The sequence below is a fragment of the Lissotriton vulgaris genome, chromosome 3_1 (genome assembly GCF_964263255.1).
Source record: "Lissotriton vulgaris chromosome 3_1, aLisVul1.2, whole genome shotgun sequence".
Lineage (NCBI taxonomy): Eukaryota > Metazoa > Chordata > Amphibia > Caudata > Salamandridae > Lissotriton > Lissotriton vulgaris.
Window position 1 is genome coordinate 1,520,734,463 of NC_141689.1, and position 18,290 is coordinate 1,520,752,752.

Consider the following 18,290-nt stretch of genomic DNA (forward strand, 5'->3'; position numbering starts at 1 on the left):
TTATTGAAGAGCTCCCACTAAGCGCAACAGTCAAAGACCCTCATTACGAGTGGCTCGTAAAATGGGCTGGGGTTTTCCCACTCCTGGCATTACCTATCCTGTACTAGCAACTTCAGGTGTAGGAAAAATCGAGCCATTGCCGAGTTGAACCCTGAGGGGACACTAAATAATGAGGAATTACCAGGGGAAAACAATAACTCTGCGTCCCTGGGTAATTCCTCATTCTCCCTGGACGTTCACGCGGAAGCGATGGTTATTTCCAGCAGTCGAGATCTCTGTGTCAAAGAAAAGCAATTCCTTTACCACCCCCACCGGAATTAAAAGGCTACTCGCAATGAAGGCCCATGAATGACTTTTTGTAAACTTGCTTCTGCCTAGTGCTTCTTGAAAGACTGGTTATTGGCTGTGAAGGCAGGCTCAGCAGGACTGTCACTCATTCCTGATCTCGATGACAAGGAGGGCTGAGGGTGCATTTGATTTAACTGCATAGTGGTGACACCATTAGAAATGGAACAGCCAGTTCAGTGGGTTTTTTTTAACACAAGTTACTGAACAACGAAAAATGCATTCAAAACTCTGGTATTCTTAGGCTTTGAAAAATATAATACAAACACGACACCCTTTAAACGCACGTGGAACAGAAATAACGAGAAAATATTTTGAAATATTCACACTCTGCATAAGATGTAAGAAGGCAATTGTGTCCAATTATCTGACTTCACAATCACAACAGACATAATTTGCAGTAATTTCACACTTGCTTTCTGTTCGCCATAATGTACAGCACACATTAGGTCACTTAAAATTCTCAAGATGACGTACCTGCCTGGTAAGAACAAAGTAGGCATAGAATGCTATGGCACTTCCATAGGTGAAGAAGTATGTGACCGGCTCCATGATGTCCCAGGAGTAGACCCACCACGTAAGCCAAGCCATTGCGCCCCCTTGAGTGGACAGCAAGGCTAAGCCAATCCACAGGAGCCGCGTGGTCTTTCCCTGAGCATTTTGTAGGATGCCAAATTTCATCTAAGAGTAAAAACACACGAAGGTATCATCTTCCCGTTTCAGGGTAGTTTTGATGTGACTGAATCGTTGCAAAACATTCTTAAGTGTACCAGGTAGCAATTTAGCATCTTAGAACTTGCCACACAATCAATAATGGCATCCTGCATTGGTTGTTACAGCAACCCAACACTAATAAATTAGGTTTCATTTTTTAAATGACGTTTATTCTGGTCTATAAACATGGAAGCTTTACTAGTAAACCTAGTTCTCCACATACGCCTGTCTATCCACAGACAACAGTATGTACATTTATTTGTTTTTTTAACATCTCACTATCGTAATTAAAAGAAAAAAAACTAACCAAAAAAACAGATCTTCCTTTTAAAGGAAAATGAAAAAGAAATGTAATGGGAAGACGCCAGAATGGCAGCAATCTGAAAGAGTTGAAAAGGGACAAAGCTAGTCTGCACCTCTGCGGTCGCTGAAGAGCAGTTCATTTTGATAGCCTAGCATGATTCTGACCACAATTATTACATCACTGAACACACCAGAAAGAAAGTTGGGCATCAGAACATGACAACAAAGATTCCCATGATGGAGACCCAGGACTGCAAGTGAGTAATGTTGAACGTGCCCCTCTCTGCAGGGTCACCCCTAAACGTTTTGGCTTCATCCTCCTATTTTTGCTGGATTTGTTTTTATTGACCGTAGGAATCTGTGCACTTTACAACTGCTAACCTGGGCTTAAGTATTGTGCCACCCACTTAAGAAGACCCTTACATGTCCCATGTCTGTCACTGCTGCCTGAATGCACTTTTAGACTGTCAATTCTACTTGGCAATATAACCCCCTTGTCAGGTCTCATATTCCCTTTTCAGTACATATAAGTCACCCCTAAGGTAGGCCATAGACTGCCCATAGGGCAGGATGCATTGTAATTAAAAGGATGGACATCTACTATTAACAAGCATTTGCAATGCAATAGTTCTCACATTCGAGAGAATTTAAGCTATTTGCATTGTAAACGATAATGCCTTCTATTTATGTGTTTTTAAAACCAACACATAAAAGGCATTGTCATTTATAAAGGCAAGAGCTCAAACTATCGCAAAGGCGAGACCACTTGAATGGTGGCCGCACCCCTTTATTTAGACACTGCTCGCCTTATTCAGCTTACAGAGAGCTGTGTCTAAAGAAAGGAGCACAGCCGCCATTAAAGTGAATGCATGACCTGGGATGCTTTTTCAAAAAAACAAACATTTTTTTGTGAAGTTCCCCAACAAATGTTTTTTTTAAAGTGCCCCATGCCAACATTTGTTTGTGAAGTTCACAAAAAAATGTTTGTGTGTAAAAGCGCCCCATACTGTGCTTTCACGTAGAGATTCATATAGAGAGGCTGGTGAATAGAAATCACAATGGGACTCTACGGGCCTGTCCCTTACAGGTTTCAGTGCACTAAAAGGAATGCACAATATGTGTCTTCATGAGGTTTGACACCCTGAGTGGGTATGTAGAGTGGCTAACCGTCACCAGACTTAAAGCACCACCAATAGTTTTTCTCAATCCAGTGCCCGTGGTGGAAGATCTGTAATTAGCACTTGAGCGGTAGTGGTTCTAACCACCAAATGTGAACATTTTAACACTGTGGGCAAGATGTCCAAAATACTTTTTTGGTCACAAACACTCCAATTGCAAGTATGCAACTGAGAAACTGCCTTTAGCAATGTGCTAAACACATTTGAGGAGTTGGAAACTTTTTGCCTGCTCCTAAATTGGGTTTACAAATGGATAAGGAATTGCTAATGGTATGGTGCGTGTTTTAGGTGTCCCTTTCAAATATCGATTCCTAACCATATGTAACAATGATTTAGGAAGGAAATAACAGTCGTAAATCTTTGAAAACCTACCGTCCCATAAATTGGGGTGGTATTACATTCACAAAAGGGAAGGTGTCCCCAACAAACCCCTTTGAGAATGTTAAACCAAAAGTTTATTTAGAACTAGGCAGTGGTCTCAGACAGCGCCCCTCCCCCCCACCTTGCTTTTTAAATGCAGCCCGGTAAAACTGGTCCCGGGATGGCCTTTAATTATAGTGAATCGCAGTTTGCAAACTACCTCATTAATATTCATGAGGTAGATGGGATTGCAACCTATAGTAATTTTGAATTTCTGAAAGGACTGACTTAGTACATAGGTCTGTCGTAAAATTATTTACTGACTGCATATTTGCAACCAGTAAATAGTACATATAGCCCAATGTTCTGACATCAGAAAGAGTTGCATTGCATGTTATTTATTTATTCAGTGTTTTGTATAGCACGAACAAGACCAAGAGTTGGGTACCCAAGCGCTTCACATTTCTATAAAATTATAATTTTAAACAGTAAAATTGAGGCCTATGAATAGCTGCCAGGCACCTCAATACATTTTAAACGAGGAAACATTTGTACATTCAATAATACAATTAGAAAGAAAATAGGTTATTAACTTATAATACACTCGTTCTTGACCAGAGTATTCCCAATGGTGACATTTATATATAGCTGTCCCCAAAGGGATATCTCAGTGCAAATTAGGACTAGAGGATTAGGCATAGCTATAGAATGTAGAGCTCTATCCAGGAGTCTTATAACGAATGCACGCACAGAGAGTATCACTCAGCAGGATAGAGTAGGTCGAGTGATTGTCTGTTGGAACTTATAGAACAATGGTGTGAACAGGCTGCTGAGGATTAAGGGAGAAATGTGCTCATTAGAAAGGACTTAGCTTCCTTTTGAATATTGAAGTAGACAAGATTTTTCTGATGCTTGGTGGGTGCGAGTTCCATATTCTTGATGCAGCTCCAGAGAAACTCTATCATGTGTTTTTGTCTTACAGACGAGTGAAGGTTTCGGAAGAAGATGACTGTATCTCAGGGAGAGTCTGCTTCCTCCAGAAATCATAATTTTTTGTGCTAGGTACAGTGGAGTTTTGTAGTATATCACTTTATGTGTGATACAGGCCATCTTTAGTTGGATTCTTGCTTCACATGGCAGCCAGTAGAGCACTCTCTGATGTGATCACATTTTCTAGATACTGTTTTGAGTCTTGGGGCTGCATTAAGAAAATCTTTTAGCGGGCTGTGGAGATCTTGGGTAGTCCTGATAAAGTTGTACATCCGCATTCAATTCTCGAGACGACTGTCTGAACTGCCGTATTGAGGTCTGGTGGCTCAATGAAAGGTTTACATTTTCTAAGATAGCTGAGGTGAAAGCGGGCATTTTTAGCCATCGTGTGATGTATGATTGCATATTTAGGATCTTATCCAGAGTAATACCTAGCGACTTGGTAGAGTCCACCAGGTTCGGAGTACAGTTTAGTGCAGTGATAAACTTGGTCCAATACTTCATCAACGTGATTTTTTTTGGGGGGGTTGAGGAAATTAAAAGGAATTCGGTTTTTTTAATGCTTGTTTTATCATCTTGATCTCTTCTAGGGATGTAATCTTAATATACAGCTGTGTGTCATCCGCATACATGTGGAAGGAGATGTTCGCCTGCTGTAATATTTCAGTTAATGGTTCAACATAGAGATTAAATAGTGAGGGGGTAGTGTTGAGCCTTGTGGTACTCCTAGTAGATTAGGGGATGGTGAAGATAGATTTTGATTCACCAGAAATCTTTGCATTCTGTTCTCTAATAAGGATTTAAACCATTCTAGGACAGTTCCAGTTACACCCATCCTGTTCTAAAGTATTTTACTGTGGTTAACAGTGTTGAATGCGGACAAGAGGTCAAGCAGTCATGTTTCATTAAGGTCTAATGCGAGCGAGTAGGGCTTCTTCCAAGCTGCAGCTTTTTATGTTTATTTAAATTTATACCCAGAATTCAAACGAGAAGAGAGTTCAATCAGTTGCAAAGGTAGGACAAAGACAACAGACGCCAGATCATTTAGTATTTCCTGACACCAACAGTCCCTTAGGTATAGCCCTGCTTGTACCATCATCAAGTCAGAACTGGCCCATGGAAATAGGAAGAAGCTCTGAAAAGGAAAAGTGATACAGACGCCGACTAATTGGGGTCTGGACATGCTAATTTGCTACGACCACTAAGGGTGCACACACCTCTACCAGCAGTACAGAAAGCAATGGTCAAAAAGACAGCACAGCCTTTTGGTAGAGTTGGAACAAGCATGAGGAGTGAAAAACGATTTTTGTGTTTAATCACAAGTACAGATTGATATTCAAAATATAATGTTCCATGCTTCTTCAGGCCTTGGATAACAAATCAACATCCACACATATAGAAGAGTACTTCACATCTAGAAGAGTACTTTGTGATGAAACTAGTTGCATTATGTGCCGTTCATCGGGCTTGATCATCATTAACTGGAAAGTAAAACCTGTCTACATGTTTTATCCACTTTGGAAAGAAGCACGCAGTTTTAAAATACTAATGGCCTGATTAGGGCTTGGCGGACAGGATGCTCTGTCAAAAAACAGACGAATATCCTGTTCCACATTTTACAAGGATAAAAGCCACTTGTAATAAGGCAAGTTATAGGTCACGTTGGTGACTGAGTGTCCCATCCACCAAACTATAAATCAGGTCCTATTTTCGCAGGCACTTACGTGAGCAATATCCCTTAGTTTTAAATCCAGTAAAAATGTCCACTGCTATCTTTTCTGCTAGAGACACTTTGGACAAAACCCAATGACTTCAAGTCATGCGCATTCTCAACACTCATTTGCAATACTTTCCTTTATATATAGATGAATGCGTAAATCTTATTTTGAAAGGTAAAATGCCAGTCCATCCTCCCTCTTCCTATATACCCAAGTCCTATAATTCCTCTTCACTCTGCTTTATTGCTCCTGCTCAGTTGTGGTTCAGTGCTGCATGCATAGCGCAACTTTTACCAGAATGAAAAGACTCTTACACTCTCAAGTGGCTGCAGCTGTTCTTGCAGGTTGTCAAGCTTCTGGAGTAACTCCCGCTCTTTCCTTAACTGGTGCCCTTCCAAGTGCAGAGCAGTGTACAGGCTATGGACCAAGGATTTAATGTTATCCATTTCCGACGCATTCTCCCTAGTCACTTTATCTAAGGAAAGAACACACACTTTAAAACTATAATATGCAAAAACAATTACAAATGGCACTGAAGTTTGTAATCACACAACTGAACACTCAGATGACTTAATATATTGTTAAAAAATGGTACCAAAAGACAGAGGGAAATTGATTAATCCTAAATGCTTTTTATCTCTTTGTAGCAATTAGTAACATGTTTTTTGCATTTCTCTCCAGAACACGCCGTGGAATTTGGTTTTCTAGATCATCCGGCACAAAGGACTTAGTCAATTTACCTACAAATGACACATAACTGGTGGACTGCAACCACCCTGCACTTAACTGAGCATTGCTTGAAAGAGGTGTGTTTAAGAACAATCAGCCCTGCACTTCTTTACAGGGATAATTAGTGGAACCCAGTCCCTATTTCTTCATGAGTAGACACGCTCAAGGACTCAAGGAAGCTAAGCTTATACTTTAAAGATATATTGAAATAACAATTTCATCTTAGATCATACAAAATGAATAGTAACTATTATTTAAAAAAAGAGAAGATGATGGCAATAATAATAGTCAGAAGCCAGAATAAGAAAAACATAGTAACATGGTAATATTGTATGGTTTCTGTACATCAGTAGCCCCAATCCCGCCTTTCACTTAGTTAACTAATCTATTCGTAGCACCAAACGGAGCCTATTGAGTTTCATAGATGGTCCAGAGCTGAATAAGTGAACAGTGGAACCAAAGAGACAACAGCTGCAGTTCCCTTCACAAGTGGGCAGCTAAGCTGAGGAAAGGCTTGATGTACCTTCACCATAACCTTCAGCAAGGAAAGGTAATTACAGCTTCTGTATGGCCCTCAGTCTCGAATCTCTTGTACAAAGTTGCTCTCTATCTAATAACGCTCTGTTCTGGTTTTTATGTTCGGCATGAACATTGTTGAACATTTTCAAACATAAACAAGTATTAGTAAAGCCCTTCTAACCTTACACTACCGTTCTGTGAAACCTTGCTTATTGTTTAAAAATAATCCCTGGAAAGAATATTTAAAGTGTGCAGAAAAACATGAATATATATTTATGCAGGATGAATTATCATGTTGCCAAGAATAAAGACAATAATAAATGTGCATTTGCATTTGAAACAAACAAATATACAGAACTCAAAGGGGGATACCAAGAAGATACATTTTAAGATGATTATTAAATTAAAGGCAATAGAGCCTTCAGTGAATATTGTATAGCGTAACCACACCCAACCGTTCAAAGTCATCCAAGGAGGGAATCAGTCTTTGCAACAGAATTTGTACATCACAGTGCCACTGCCACGCAAGTTTTTTTTACCAAATACAGGCATTTACCACGCATGCCTAAATCACGCATTTAAGGTAAGCTATGAATGCCTATACCATGCATTTAAGGTAAAATAAAAATGATATATATCTATTCTTTTTCTTCTTTTAAGCTTACCTTACTAATACTTATCTTAATAAGACTAATAATGCGTGTTAATGGCATGCGAGGTAAAAACATATGTGCGCTAAAAAACATGCAGGGAAAAAATGTGTTGTAAAAGCTGCATTGTTCTGTCATACAACCATCCAAGGACTACATGATGCACTGTGATGCCATAATAACAGCAGACTGTGCCCTAAGGTGATGACTAATGGTGATGACTAATGATAACACAATACTGCCTTATTCAGGAAAATCAATAAGAAATCGGACAGCATCCCTATGCATAGCAAAAGGCTCCCAAAACGATCAGGCTCATCCCCAAATGGAAGGGTTTATGAAGTTTTCTTGCATACAACTCTCATCACAGTAACTGGCGACATCCAGACCATTATGCAGAATGTACAAACTGCCACACTCATACTACTTGACCTCTCTGTAGCCTTCCACAGCACCCTTATCACAATACTCCACAACTTCGAATACATGGTCCCGCGCTGAGAGGACTGGTGTTCTTTCTCTCGGACTGGACCCAGCGAATCAGGCCCTACACCTCCAAACCCAAGAACCTCATCTGTGGAGCCCCTCAAGGATCATCACTGAGCCCGACCCTCTTCAGTGTCTTCGTGCTACCACTCGCCCCCGCCACAAGATCCCACGAAATCAACATTGTATCCTAAGCAGACAACACCGAACAATCCTTTTCCTCACAGACAACAACCACATTACCAGGACAAACTTCAACACCTTCATGTCCAACATAGCTAACTGGATGAAACAGAACTGTACAGAGCTCAACACACATAAAACTGAAGTCCTGATCTACGGCAACAAAATCTCTCCTTGAGACTCCTCCTGGTGGCCAACAGCCCTGGGACCCATGTCCACCCCACCGACCGACCACGCCAAAAACCTCGGTATCATCGCGGACAACAGATTCGCAATAGCCAAACAAGTGAAAGTCGTCATCTCCTCCTGCTTCTTCATCCTGCATGTGCTCTGCAAAATATTCCACTGGCTCTGCATCGACACAGGGTCACCCAGGCCCTCATCCCCAGCAGATTGGACTACGGGGTATATGAGAAACAGGATCAGGTGAAGCTAGCTACTCGGTTTTGGCATACCCAACTTTGCCAACCCCAAGGCACACTCTCCCTGTAGGAATATAATATTCTATTCAAATTCCATTTCCTGAGAGCAGGCCCCTGGATAGCTGGCATTCTCTCTCTGACCACGTCCAACTACAGCCTTCCAGGGACATATCTTTTTGGCCTGGTCATAAATAAACATGTAAGAGAATATTACACATTGAACTTTCCTGCAACAGAATGCCTCAACCATTTGACAATGCTGATCAGTGTAATAGCAAGGTCAAAAAATGCAGAAAAACAAAAGTCATGTTGTGAATGGTGAGAAGAGCAGGACATTGCCTTTCCCCCAACTGAGGCGCAAGATAGGAGCAAACATTATATGGCACATCAAGAATGAAAGGGGATAGCGGACTCCGACGAAGCGCTACAGGAACCTTTCCAAGAGTAATATTTTGAGGAACTATTAAGACAGACCCGATACTTTGAAAAATAATGTTTGAGGTCTTTTCATAAACTATCTAGGTCCCCACATTTAAGACAGATCTGTTAGTTAACCTCAGTTGAGGAAAACTTAACTACATTGCACTGATGTGTGGCAGCTGAACTGTAAAAAATCTTTAAAAACCAATTCCGCAGGGGTGTAGTCAGGGAGGGGGAGAGCGGTGATTGGGTGTGACACTCTCCTAAATAAATATATTCTTAGGTTGGTAGTTGGATCTGGGGGCCCTGGGTCGGGTCTGCTATGTCTGTATCAGGTTTTGTTGTCAGCTTGATTTCACTAAAAGGGATTTTACTTGGAAATTTTGTGGGTCAAGAATGTCCGAGATTTACAAGTATTCTGCTTCAGGTTTGTATCACATTTTTGATGCAGCACCTATGCAAAATCCTTTTTGGTATTTACAAAGCCACACGAATATCGATTTGTGTGGCTTTGCTAGAAAAAGTTAAGCAATGCAGCTAATTATGCTGCCTTATGATACTTTGCATCAGGTAGGTGTTCCATGGGTGCTACACGGATGTTTCTGTGCATCCACCCATCGATTTTGATGTAAACCGATATTTACATAGACCCAGATTTTCAAAGACTTTGCATCTGGGTTCGGTCAATTTTTTTTATGCAGCCAGACGCAAAATCCATTTTGTATTTAAAAAACCAAGCATTGTGCGAGACTTTGTAAAAAAAAAAAAAAGTTAAGTAGCGCAGCACATTGCACTGCCTTGCGTTACTTTGCGCCAGGCAGGCATTCCATAATTATAACCTAAACCCATATTTACAAACTGTTAGTAATTTGGGTTACCACCAAAAAGGTTGCCCTGCCTGATGTTGGTGTAATGATGATGAATAGCTTTATTCCTCCTTGCATGTGTGCAATCTTCAGCACACAGTCAAACAGGAAAAAGCCTCAAAGGATAGTTTTTGTGCCTTAAAGTATCCCTTCCTGCAAAATACCAACCCTGACCATAACACAGACACCCTTGCACTATGGTACAAGAATAGTACTAGGCAGTCCAAAGTGCGTCAGCGCATGGAAAGAGCAGAACTGCACGATTTCTTTAAAGATATGGAATAGTTTTGCTTTCTGGAGGTGACGCAACCCAGTGCAGTAACTCTGCTTGCTGCTCTGCGTGTGCCACGTGATTGTAGATGTGCACCATAATGACCGATTTACCAAAAATGTTGCAAATCTGCACGCATAGAAACACTCCATTACTCATGTGTATCCAAAAATCAATAAGGATAGAGCTTAACATTCAATAAAGTCTTCATGTTATTACACTTTCTAGATATGTACAGCACTCGCAGGGGTCTTGAAGTGTTGTACTAAAAATTCTAAAATAATACATAACTGAATGACGTTGGTGAGGAATCAGCTACTTGCTAAATGAAAATCAAAGTCTATGGCTCTCTCCGTTTAAGAGAGGAAACTATATACAAAGAATTGACTATACCTCTGTAATGTTTGTACTTTCCCCCACAGGACACTCTGACACAGGGATGTTGTAGAACTCCGTTTATTCTCAATATCAAGCAAGATACAAGCCAAGGGCGCCGAGCGTCTAACTATGGAAAGCTCCGGTCGCCAACTGCCGTTTCCTCGCGTTCGCGCCTTTCCTTTTGCTCTAGTGCGCATGCGCGCCTATCCGCTCTAGCCTCCGGCGTAACGCGTCATCGCGTATACGCCCGTAGACTAGAGCGCACACCACATATCTCCCCCCTTTACCAAAAACAAAGTCATAACATTTCCCCCCAACGGTAAAGTGTCCTCCAGCTGTGAACATTGTCTATGTGGGGCGCCAAGGGGGGACCTGCACCAAGCTAGTGTCCGTCCATCACAAAGTCACTATAACGAGAGGGCACTACAACTGCCCTTCCGCTGCGGGTGTGTCTTACCGGCATGTTCTCTCTCGCCTCTGTCTCTCCTTGGGACACCCCAGCTTCTCTCACGTCTGTTCCCTGCTCTGCATTTGCTTGTACTCCTCCTCCGTCGGTCGGCCTGGCTCTCAGGACAACCTCTTCACTGTCATCGCCTGCACCTTCCCCTTGGTTGTCTGAGCCGAACTCAGAAAGAGGTCTAACCTCCGGGTGATCCATGCATCTTTCGAGGGCATTCTCCTGAATTGGTAGCATCCAAAGGGCGTTATGAAGGCTGTGTACTTACTGCTCGACGGGTGCAGTTCTATCTGGTAATATGCAGACGTGAGGTCTATGGTGGAAAAGTGGGTGATGCCTTTCGTCCTTGCTAGCATCTCCTCTATTCTGGGGAGCGGGAACCTCTCCACTATGAGGTTTTTGTTGAGCTCCCTCAGGTCCACACAGAGCCTGACCTTTCCATTGGGCTTTTTAACCACTACCAAGGGCGATAGCCATTCCGCACTGTCCACTGGCTCGATGATATCTAGCTCTTCCAACTTCCGTAGTTCCTGGCGCACTGCCTCACTCGTGGATATCGGTATGTTCCGGACCTTATGCACTACTGGTACTGCTCCCTCCTTAAGGACCATTTTATGCACGAATTTGTCCAGTTTGCCTACCGTGCCCTCAAAAAACCTTGGGGTATGCTGCTTTCCAGTCTTCCTCCTTCGAGAGGGGCCATTCGTCTGTTAGCAGGATCTGTTCTTTCCCTCCAGGATTGAGTATGATGCCGAGATCACCTGCATCTCTCCATCCTAGTACGGATGGGCCCTTTTCCGCTACATACAGGGTGCACGTGGCCGACCGTCCTCTGAATTCGAACTCCAAGTCCCTGCATCCTACCAGTGGAATGGAATTCTCGGTATACGAGATGGGTCTGATGTCCGGCGGCTCTAGGTCGGGTCCTATGACTGGCGCGAAATCCTCTTCCCATATCGACCTTTGCACGATGGTCCAGGGGGAACCTGAATCCACGGCCACATGTACCTTGACGCCCCCGATGCGCATGTCGGTGCGGGGCTTATCCCTACGCTTCCCGGATACGTCCAGCACTTGATCCTCTATGCACAGCACCAGGTCATCCTCTTCCTGGTCGTCTTCCTCACTTACGTTGGCCGTGGCCGCGTCGATGCACTTGACCGTGGACTTCGTCCCTTTCTTTCGGCAGACCTTTTCGAAGTGACCGGTTAACCCACAGAATGAGCACCTGGCGCGAAACGCGGGACAACGCCTGTCCTGGGCCGCGTGCGCTGCACTGCTACATCTGTAGCACGCGAATTTCGTACCCTGGCTGGGGCGAGACATCTGCTTCCCAGACCCTCTTGTGTCCTTCTTCGGGTCTCCGTAAGCGCTTTTGGGCTTGCTGGATTGTGGTGCCTCATCAATCTTGTTGATCATCTGTCTCGGCCCACTTTCTCTTTTTGCCGCGTCTGCGCCTCTCTTCGACATTTCCGCCTTCTTGACCATCGCCACAACTTCTTTCAGGGTTGTTTCATTCATCGCCCATAGCTTGTCTTGGACTGCTCTGCTGGTGGTGTGCATTACAATTTGGTCTTTGATGTATTCATCCTGCAGGTTCCCATACCGACACGTGATTGCTAGCCGGCGGAGAGCTGCCACATAGTCATCAATGGATTCTCCTGCCTCTTGTTTTCTCTGTTGGAAGTTATAGCGGTCTATCGAGACGCAAACTGCTGGGCGGTAATGGCTGTCCAGGTCGTCCAGTGCATTCACAAAGACGTCCGTCTCCGCCGCACCCCTCTCTTTGGGCACCAGGTTCTTAAACACCCTGACCCCTTCTGGGCCTAAGTTGTGGAGCAACAGTCTCTTTTTCCTTTCCGGCTTGTATTCACCTTCGCTTTCATCTTCAAGGGCCTCAATGTAATTGAGGAAATATTCCTTCCAGTCTTCCCATTTTAGTTGGGGTTCACCTGGTCTGGTTAGGAACGGGACGGGTGCCCTTAGGGCTGACGCTTGATTTGCCATTCTGGCTTCGCCTCTAGGTCCTTCTTCCTGGGCCCTTTGGGTAGGCTCACCGGACGCTCCTGCGCTCTCTGCCGTGTCGCCTTGGCCCCTTGGGCTACCTGGGGTATTGTCCCTCGTAGTGTGCGCTGTCTGCGCTGTCTTCCCCCCTTCCTCTGGCTTGGGGGTGTCTCCCTTGGTTGCCAGGTTGCTGCCTGGGGGCTCCTGGGGTCTTGGGCCACACTAACCTGGCTTGTGAGGCTGGTGTTTTGTTCCTGGCCGTGCTGCTGCGCTGCTGCCACGCCCTTGCTCTTCCTTGCAGGACCTGTGCCTTGCTGGCTCGTGGGTGTGGGCTGTGGGGTTTTTTTTTTCTTGCCGTCGTCCACTGCACCTGGTGGTGTCCGGATCTCAGCCTCGTCGCCACTGTAATGTTTGTACTTTCCCCCACAGGACACTCTGACACAGGGATGTTGTAGAACTCCGTTTATTCTCAATATCAAGCAAGATACAAGCCAAGGGCGCCGAGCGTCTAACTATGGAAAGCTCCGGTCGCCAACTGCCGTTTCCTCGCGTTCGCGCCTTTCCTTTTGCTCTAGTGCGCATGCGCGCCTATCCGCTCTAGCCTCCGGCGTAACGCGTCATCGCGTATACGCCCGTAGACTAGAGCGCACACCACAACCTCTAAAATGCTATTCCTTTTCCAACATCTTCCCAATTATAGGCATACATAAACATTTTAAGAAAGTGCCAGCTGCTATTGAGATGTTCATCTGGGGAAACAAGAAATATCGGATTGTAAGAATGGGCGCCTCATTGAAACAAAATGATACCGTCACTGAGCTTTTTTTGGTGGCCCCATAACAATCATCTATCCTCAAATTGTAGGGCCACAGGAAGGAGCCATTTGACCCAGAGGGACACTTACATTGATGCAATTCAGTCATTTGTAAAAATAATTTACACATGGCACTATAGGAGTTTTTTTTTTTAATATTCAGATTTTTTTTATATGGGGCATTACATATTTCATGTCTCTTGACATTAAAAGGCCCTCCGTTAAGCTGCCAAACTTGCTCCTGATAGGACACTTTTTCACTAACTCCAAATTAGAATTTATTGGTGTTCAATTACTGAAAATCATTACACGATGAATAAAAAAAGCATTCATAATGGCACAGTTAAAAAACTGAAGTAAATACAACTTAATCATTCACAACATTACTTTCTTTTCCACCAGCATCAACCATTTTACAAAACGAACATTTAAAATAGGGTCCTTTCGATTTAAACTTCTAATTAAGGCCTGTCGACATGTTTGCATATTTGTTTGATTAAATGATTCACCTTAGTAACCTTCTCCTTTCTGACAATAGAACTGGACAAATGCAGACCAGGTGAATTAAAGTTTCCTCTGATTGTACGTTTTACCAATCACTGCAAATTCATTCCTGGGTACATGATCAAGGGAGGGCAGACAGCCAAGGCAGGATAATAATAGTTTATGCTTTATAGGTTTGAATAACCTGTCAAAAAATATGCTTGTAAATGCAAGGTTGCATAACTATTGATTAGCATCTAGGCATGTTTTTTTAACGCTTGTAGATACTCACAACATAATAATCTTTTCATGTTTTTAGGATATTTTTAGGTTTTGCCTGGCGTCCACTGCGCAGCAGTGTTCGCGCAGGCGAAATCTTTTGTTTAGCAGTACGGGGCTTTGTCCCGCCTGTCTCTTCCATTGGCTAGCTCCATAAATGGAGGCTAGCCATTGGAAGAGAGATCTGTCAGTCATTGTCCGAGCAGATTCGTGGGTGTTCCAGTGATTTTTTCTCTCTCCGCCCCTTTAACAACGTCATGCGGCGGTGGGCGTGTACTTTTTTTTTAGCATGGATGTTTTTCCTCATTGCTAAGATTGTCCTGGTCCCGCATGGTTGTATCCCGCTGTCCGTCCCCCCTCCCGCTGTCCGTGTCTTTGTTCCGCCCCCCGCCACCCCCGCGCTGTACGTGTCTCTGAGAAGCCAAGAGAAACTGAAAACCATGCATTTTGTATTTCCAAAGTTGCCAGCAATAGTTTCTTAACTATTCTGAAACTCACCAGCGATATTATGGAAGCTTTTACAGTTTAAATATGAAAAATTGTTTTAGAACATATAATGTAGTTAGCTCATATTTAAAAATGTCAGCAAAGTATCTCCTCAGCATTACAAAAGATTACTCCTAACACCTTGAAGATTGCGGTCGGCGCTTTAACCTCGGCAGCCATCTTGAGAAGGGCTTACTCAGATTCAGATGTTCGGCCTCTGCAGATTGCATGGATAGTTAGCGCGCAATAATATACCCGAACTTATTTGAAGTCTTAGGAGGAACTCCATTGTTTTGAAAGACCCCTAACTGGGGAACTCCACCGCTCCGTTGATGTCACGCAAGCACACTAGTTGCCTGAACAGTGATCGACAGCCCTGCAGTAATCCGATGTGCCATCTAGTCCGTCATTTATGTCAGCGACAACCATACCACCAGTACGTGCGCACACCCTAAAGCAGCAACGTTTGGAGATGGCGAGCCGGGCACAGGTGCAGTCGCTCCTCCGAAGGTACCGGCTACTACTGTTCACCACGTTGCTGATCCTTTAGCTACAGGCGCTTCTGGGATGGAGCTTCCAGAGCCTGGAGGAAGGGGGCAAGGAGGTGAGATCGGGAGTACGGTAGTGCATCAAGAATGTGGATTGGAGAATCTAAGGAAGGGTTGGGGGTGCTAGGGCAGTGATAGGTATGTTTGCAAGTTATGGCTGAAATAATGATTGACTTACTATGTTAAGGTGCTGGAGATGACCTCGGAATGGAAGTCACGTTTGAGATTGTATATCGACCCACATGTAATTGATCACAAATTGGAATTGCAGGAGTCGCGGCACAGATATTGTAATTGTATATAGCTCGCTTCACTGAAACCCATAGGTGGTTTGGTAGAGACAATATACATTGTTAGGGGGAGAGGTAGACCGACATGGGAAGAAAATAAGCAAATGTTTGTGTATTCATTCATTTTTTGTATAGCACAGTGTTGTAATGCAGGCAATTGAGGAAACATCTAGCTTCTGTTGAAGAGGACAATTTATTTACTTCCTCTTGCTGTTCGGTATCACTCACAATAAACAAGCACTCAGCCTAGAATCCTCCCGAACCTTACGCTCTAGGAGGAACCAATCTGATTGCTTGAGCATGGGAACAGTGGGAAACATTATCACTACACATGATTGCATTGCTATACTGTATATATTGCATTACAATACAACATGTGGTCTTTACCGAAAAGTGCTAGAGCACTGTACAATGGAAATAGAACATTACAGAAGGCCCACATTATTCAAGAACTTAGAACATTACAGAAGGCCCACATTAATCAAGATCTTTGGTACATTTAAAATAGTGAAACACTTTGAAGATTATGGTATAAATTGTAGCGGTCATAAAAATTGAGGAACGGGATATGCTCTGGGGGTGTGTGTGTGTGTGTGTGTGTGTGGCTTTCTGTGTGTGGCTGTGTGTGTGGCTGTCTGTGTGTGTCTGTGTGCAAATGCAATAGGCCTCGCATTTGCGAGAGATTAAGCTATTGGCATTGTAAATGACAATGCCATTTTTAGGGCTCGCCTGCTGATGCGCTTGGGCATAGCTGGCAAAGCTCTATAGTGGCTTAACCAGAGTTTAACCACTGGCGATTCCATGCAGTGCATGTACGCTTTTTAGGTCATTGCACAAGCGCAAGCCCTAAAAAGCGCGTGCACAATGCCACCAGCCGCCTGCCTGCCTGCCACGCATTACCACATCAAAGGCAGCCCAGTCTCCCTCCCACAAGCTTCTCAGTGTGCGCTCTGCATTTCTCCTCCCAGCGCATTTTTCATCCCCTAATTATTCTCGGCCGGCTGGCCGTACTTTCAGTTTCACGGCCGCCAGGCCGTGTCTCCTTTTATGCTCTCTGATGCTTGTTTTTTTTTTAAACTTGTTATTAAATTCCATTTTGCTCCTGTAAACACATTGCGGAAGAAATAATAACATTACTTGCATAATCTGATATAAACAAAGTAAAAAAAAAAACTGAAATAGCTCTGAGTTAAAAAAAAAAGAACAGGTTTGATTTATTCCAGTCTGTGAGAAAGAAATCCTGTCCTCTTGAAACTGAAAAATCTCTGATCAAGGGCTCAGCCGAACAAGAATGAATCCGTCATTTGCGGCAAATAATGTCTTTTGTTGAGGTTTCATTCAGTAATTCATGTTGCTTTGAACCGTCTTGAAAGTGTCAAACAGGAAGTGCGTTGCAATTGGAGCATGTGAGCCTGGCTTGCCCTTACCGTGGTGTGTGCTGGATAGCTTGTGCAGCTGCGATTCGATTCAGTTCTATAGGAAGCGTTACGTGCTGGTTTCCTTTTTTGTCTTTTTGAAGTATTGTGTCTGCATTGTTTCAGAGTCCGTTTTTGTGGCTGTGGAGCATTTGTGTTTGTGCATTTGGGAACTCTGTGGGTGTGATGGTTTCTTGCTAATCATGCTGGAGTGCTAAAGATCATATTTTTTAATACGTGGATGGGCGTTTTGTTTTTAACCCTTTCGATGAGGCACAGTTGAGCTGTGCTGATGACGAGCCGAGCTCGTCATGAAACTATAATGATCAAGGATTTTCAGCACAGGAGGGGAAAACCCCTAGCAGCCAAGGTGTTAATATATGCAATCAGGGCAGTTGGTCTCCAAATTGTCGCTTTAGTTTTGATGCGCCTTGGATGTCTTTGTGTGGACTTCACATGTCCCCTGACTTTCAGATTTTTTCCTCAATAGCTACAGAAATTGCAAATTGTTTTCGACCAAGACCCTTTTGCCAACTGCTTGATTGCTCTCAACGTGATAAAATGTCTTGCTCAATCACACCCTGTTGTTGTCAGGATTTGAAGAGGAAAAACGAGGTTCTTTGATTACTTCCCATCTCTATGTTGAAGTACAGGGACATTTCTCCTCTGCAGCCGCGCACCTGGGTTCAGTCACCATTTTCGTACTCTAACATTTATAGTGCGGACACTTATACAGCCCAGGATAGTGGTAATGCTTACAAGACTCCACACCGACACCCCTTAAAGGCACCTTACGTGCTGCAACATGTCTCATCTAGGGACTAGGGCAGAACCCCCCCCCCCCTATACTGATGGAACTACATGAACTCGCCTTGCCAGCCCACACAATATTCAAAACCAGCTGCATCATTTATAAAATCATCATGACTATCACCCGCTAACTCGTGGAAAAACTCACCATCTCTGGTGGCTCTCGGTACAC

The 18,290-nt window shown here is 43.6% G+C and overlaps 1 protein-coding gene across 1 annotated transcript in view; it reads right to left on the reverse strand.

The window, feature by feature from the left end:
• LOC147728111 (calcium uniporter regulatory subunit MCUb, mitochondrial-like) overlaps positions 1–18,290 on the reverse strand; it is a 517,836-nt gene that overhangs the window by 47,922 nt on the left and 451,624 nt on the right. The window contains exons 5-6 of the mRNA XM_086961999.1: positions 5,923–6,083; positions 823–1,026 (exon numbers count right to left, since the gene is read on the reverse strand). Of these exons, the coding sequence (XP_086818125.1) occupies positions 823–1,026; positions 5,923–6,083 (365 nt within the window). The remainder of the gene's footprint in view (positions 1–822; positions 1,027–5,922; positions 6,084–18,290) is intronic.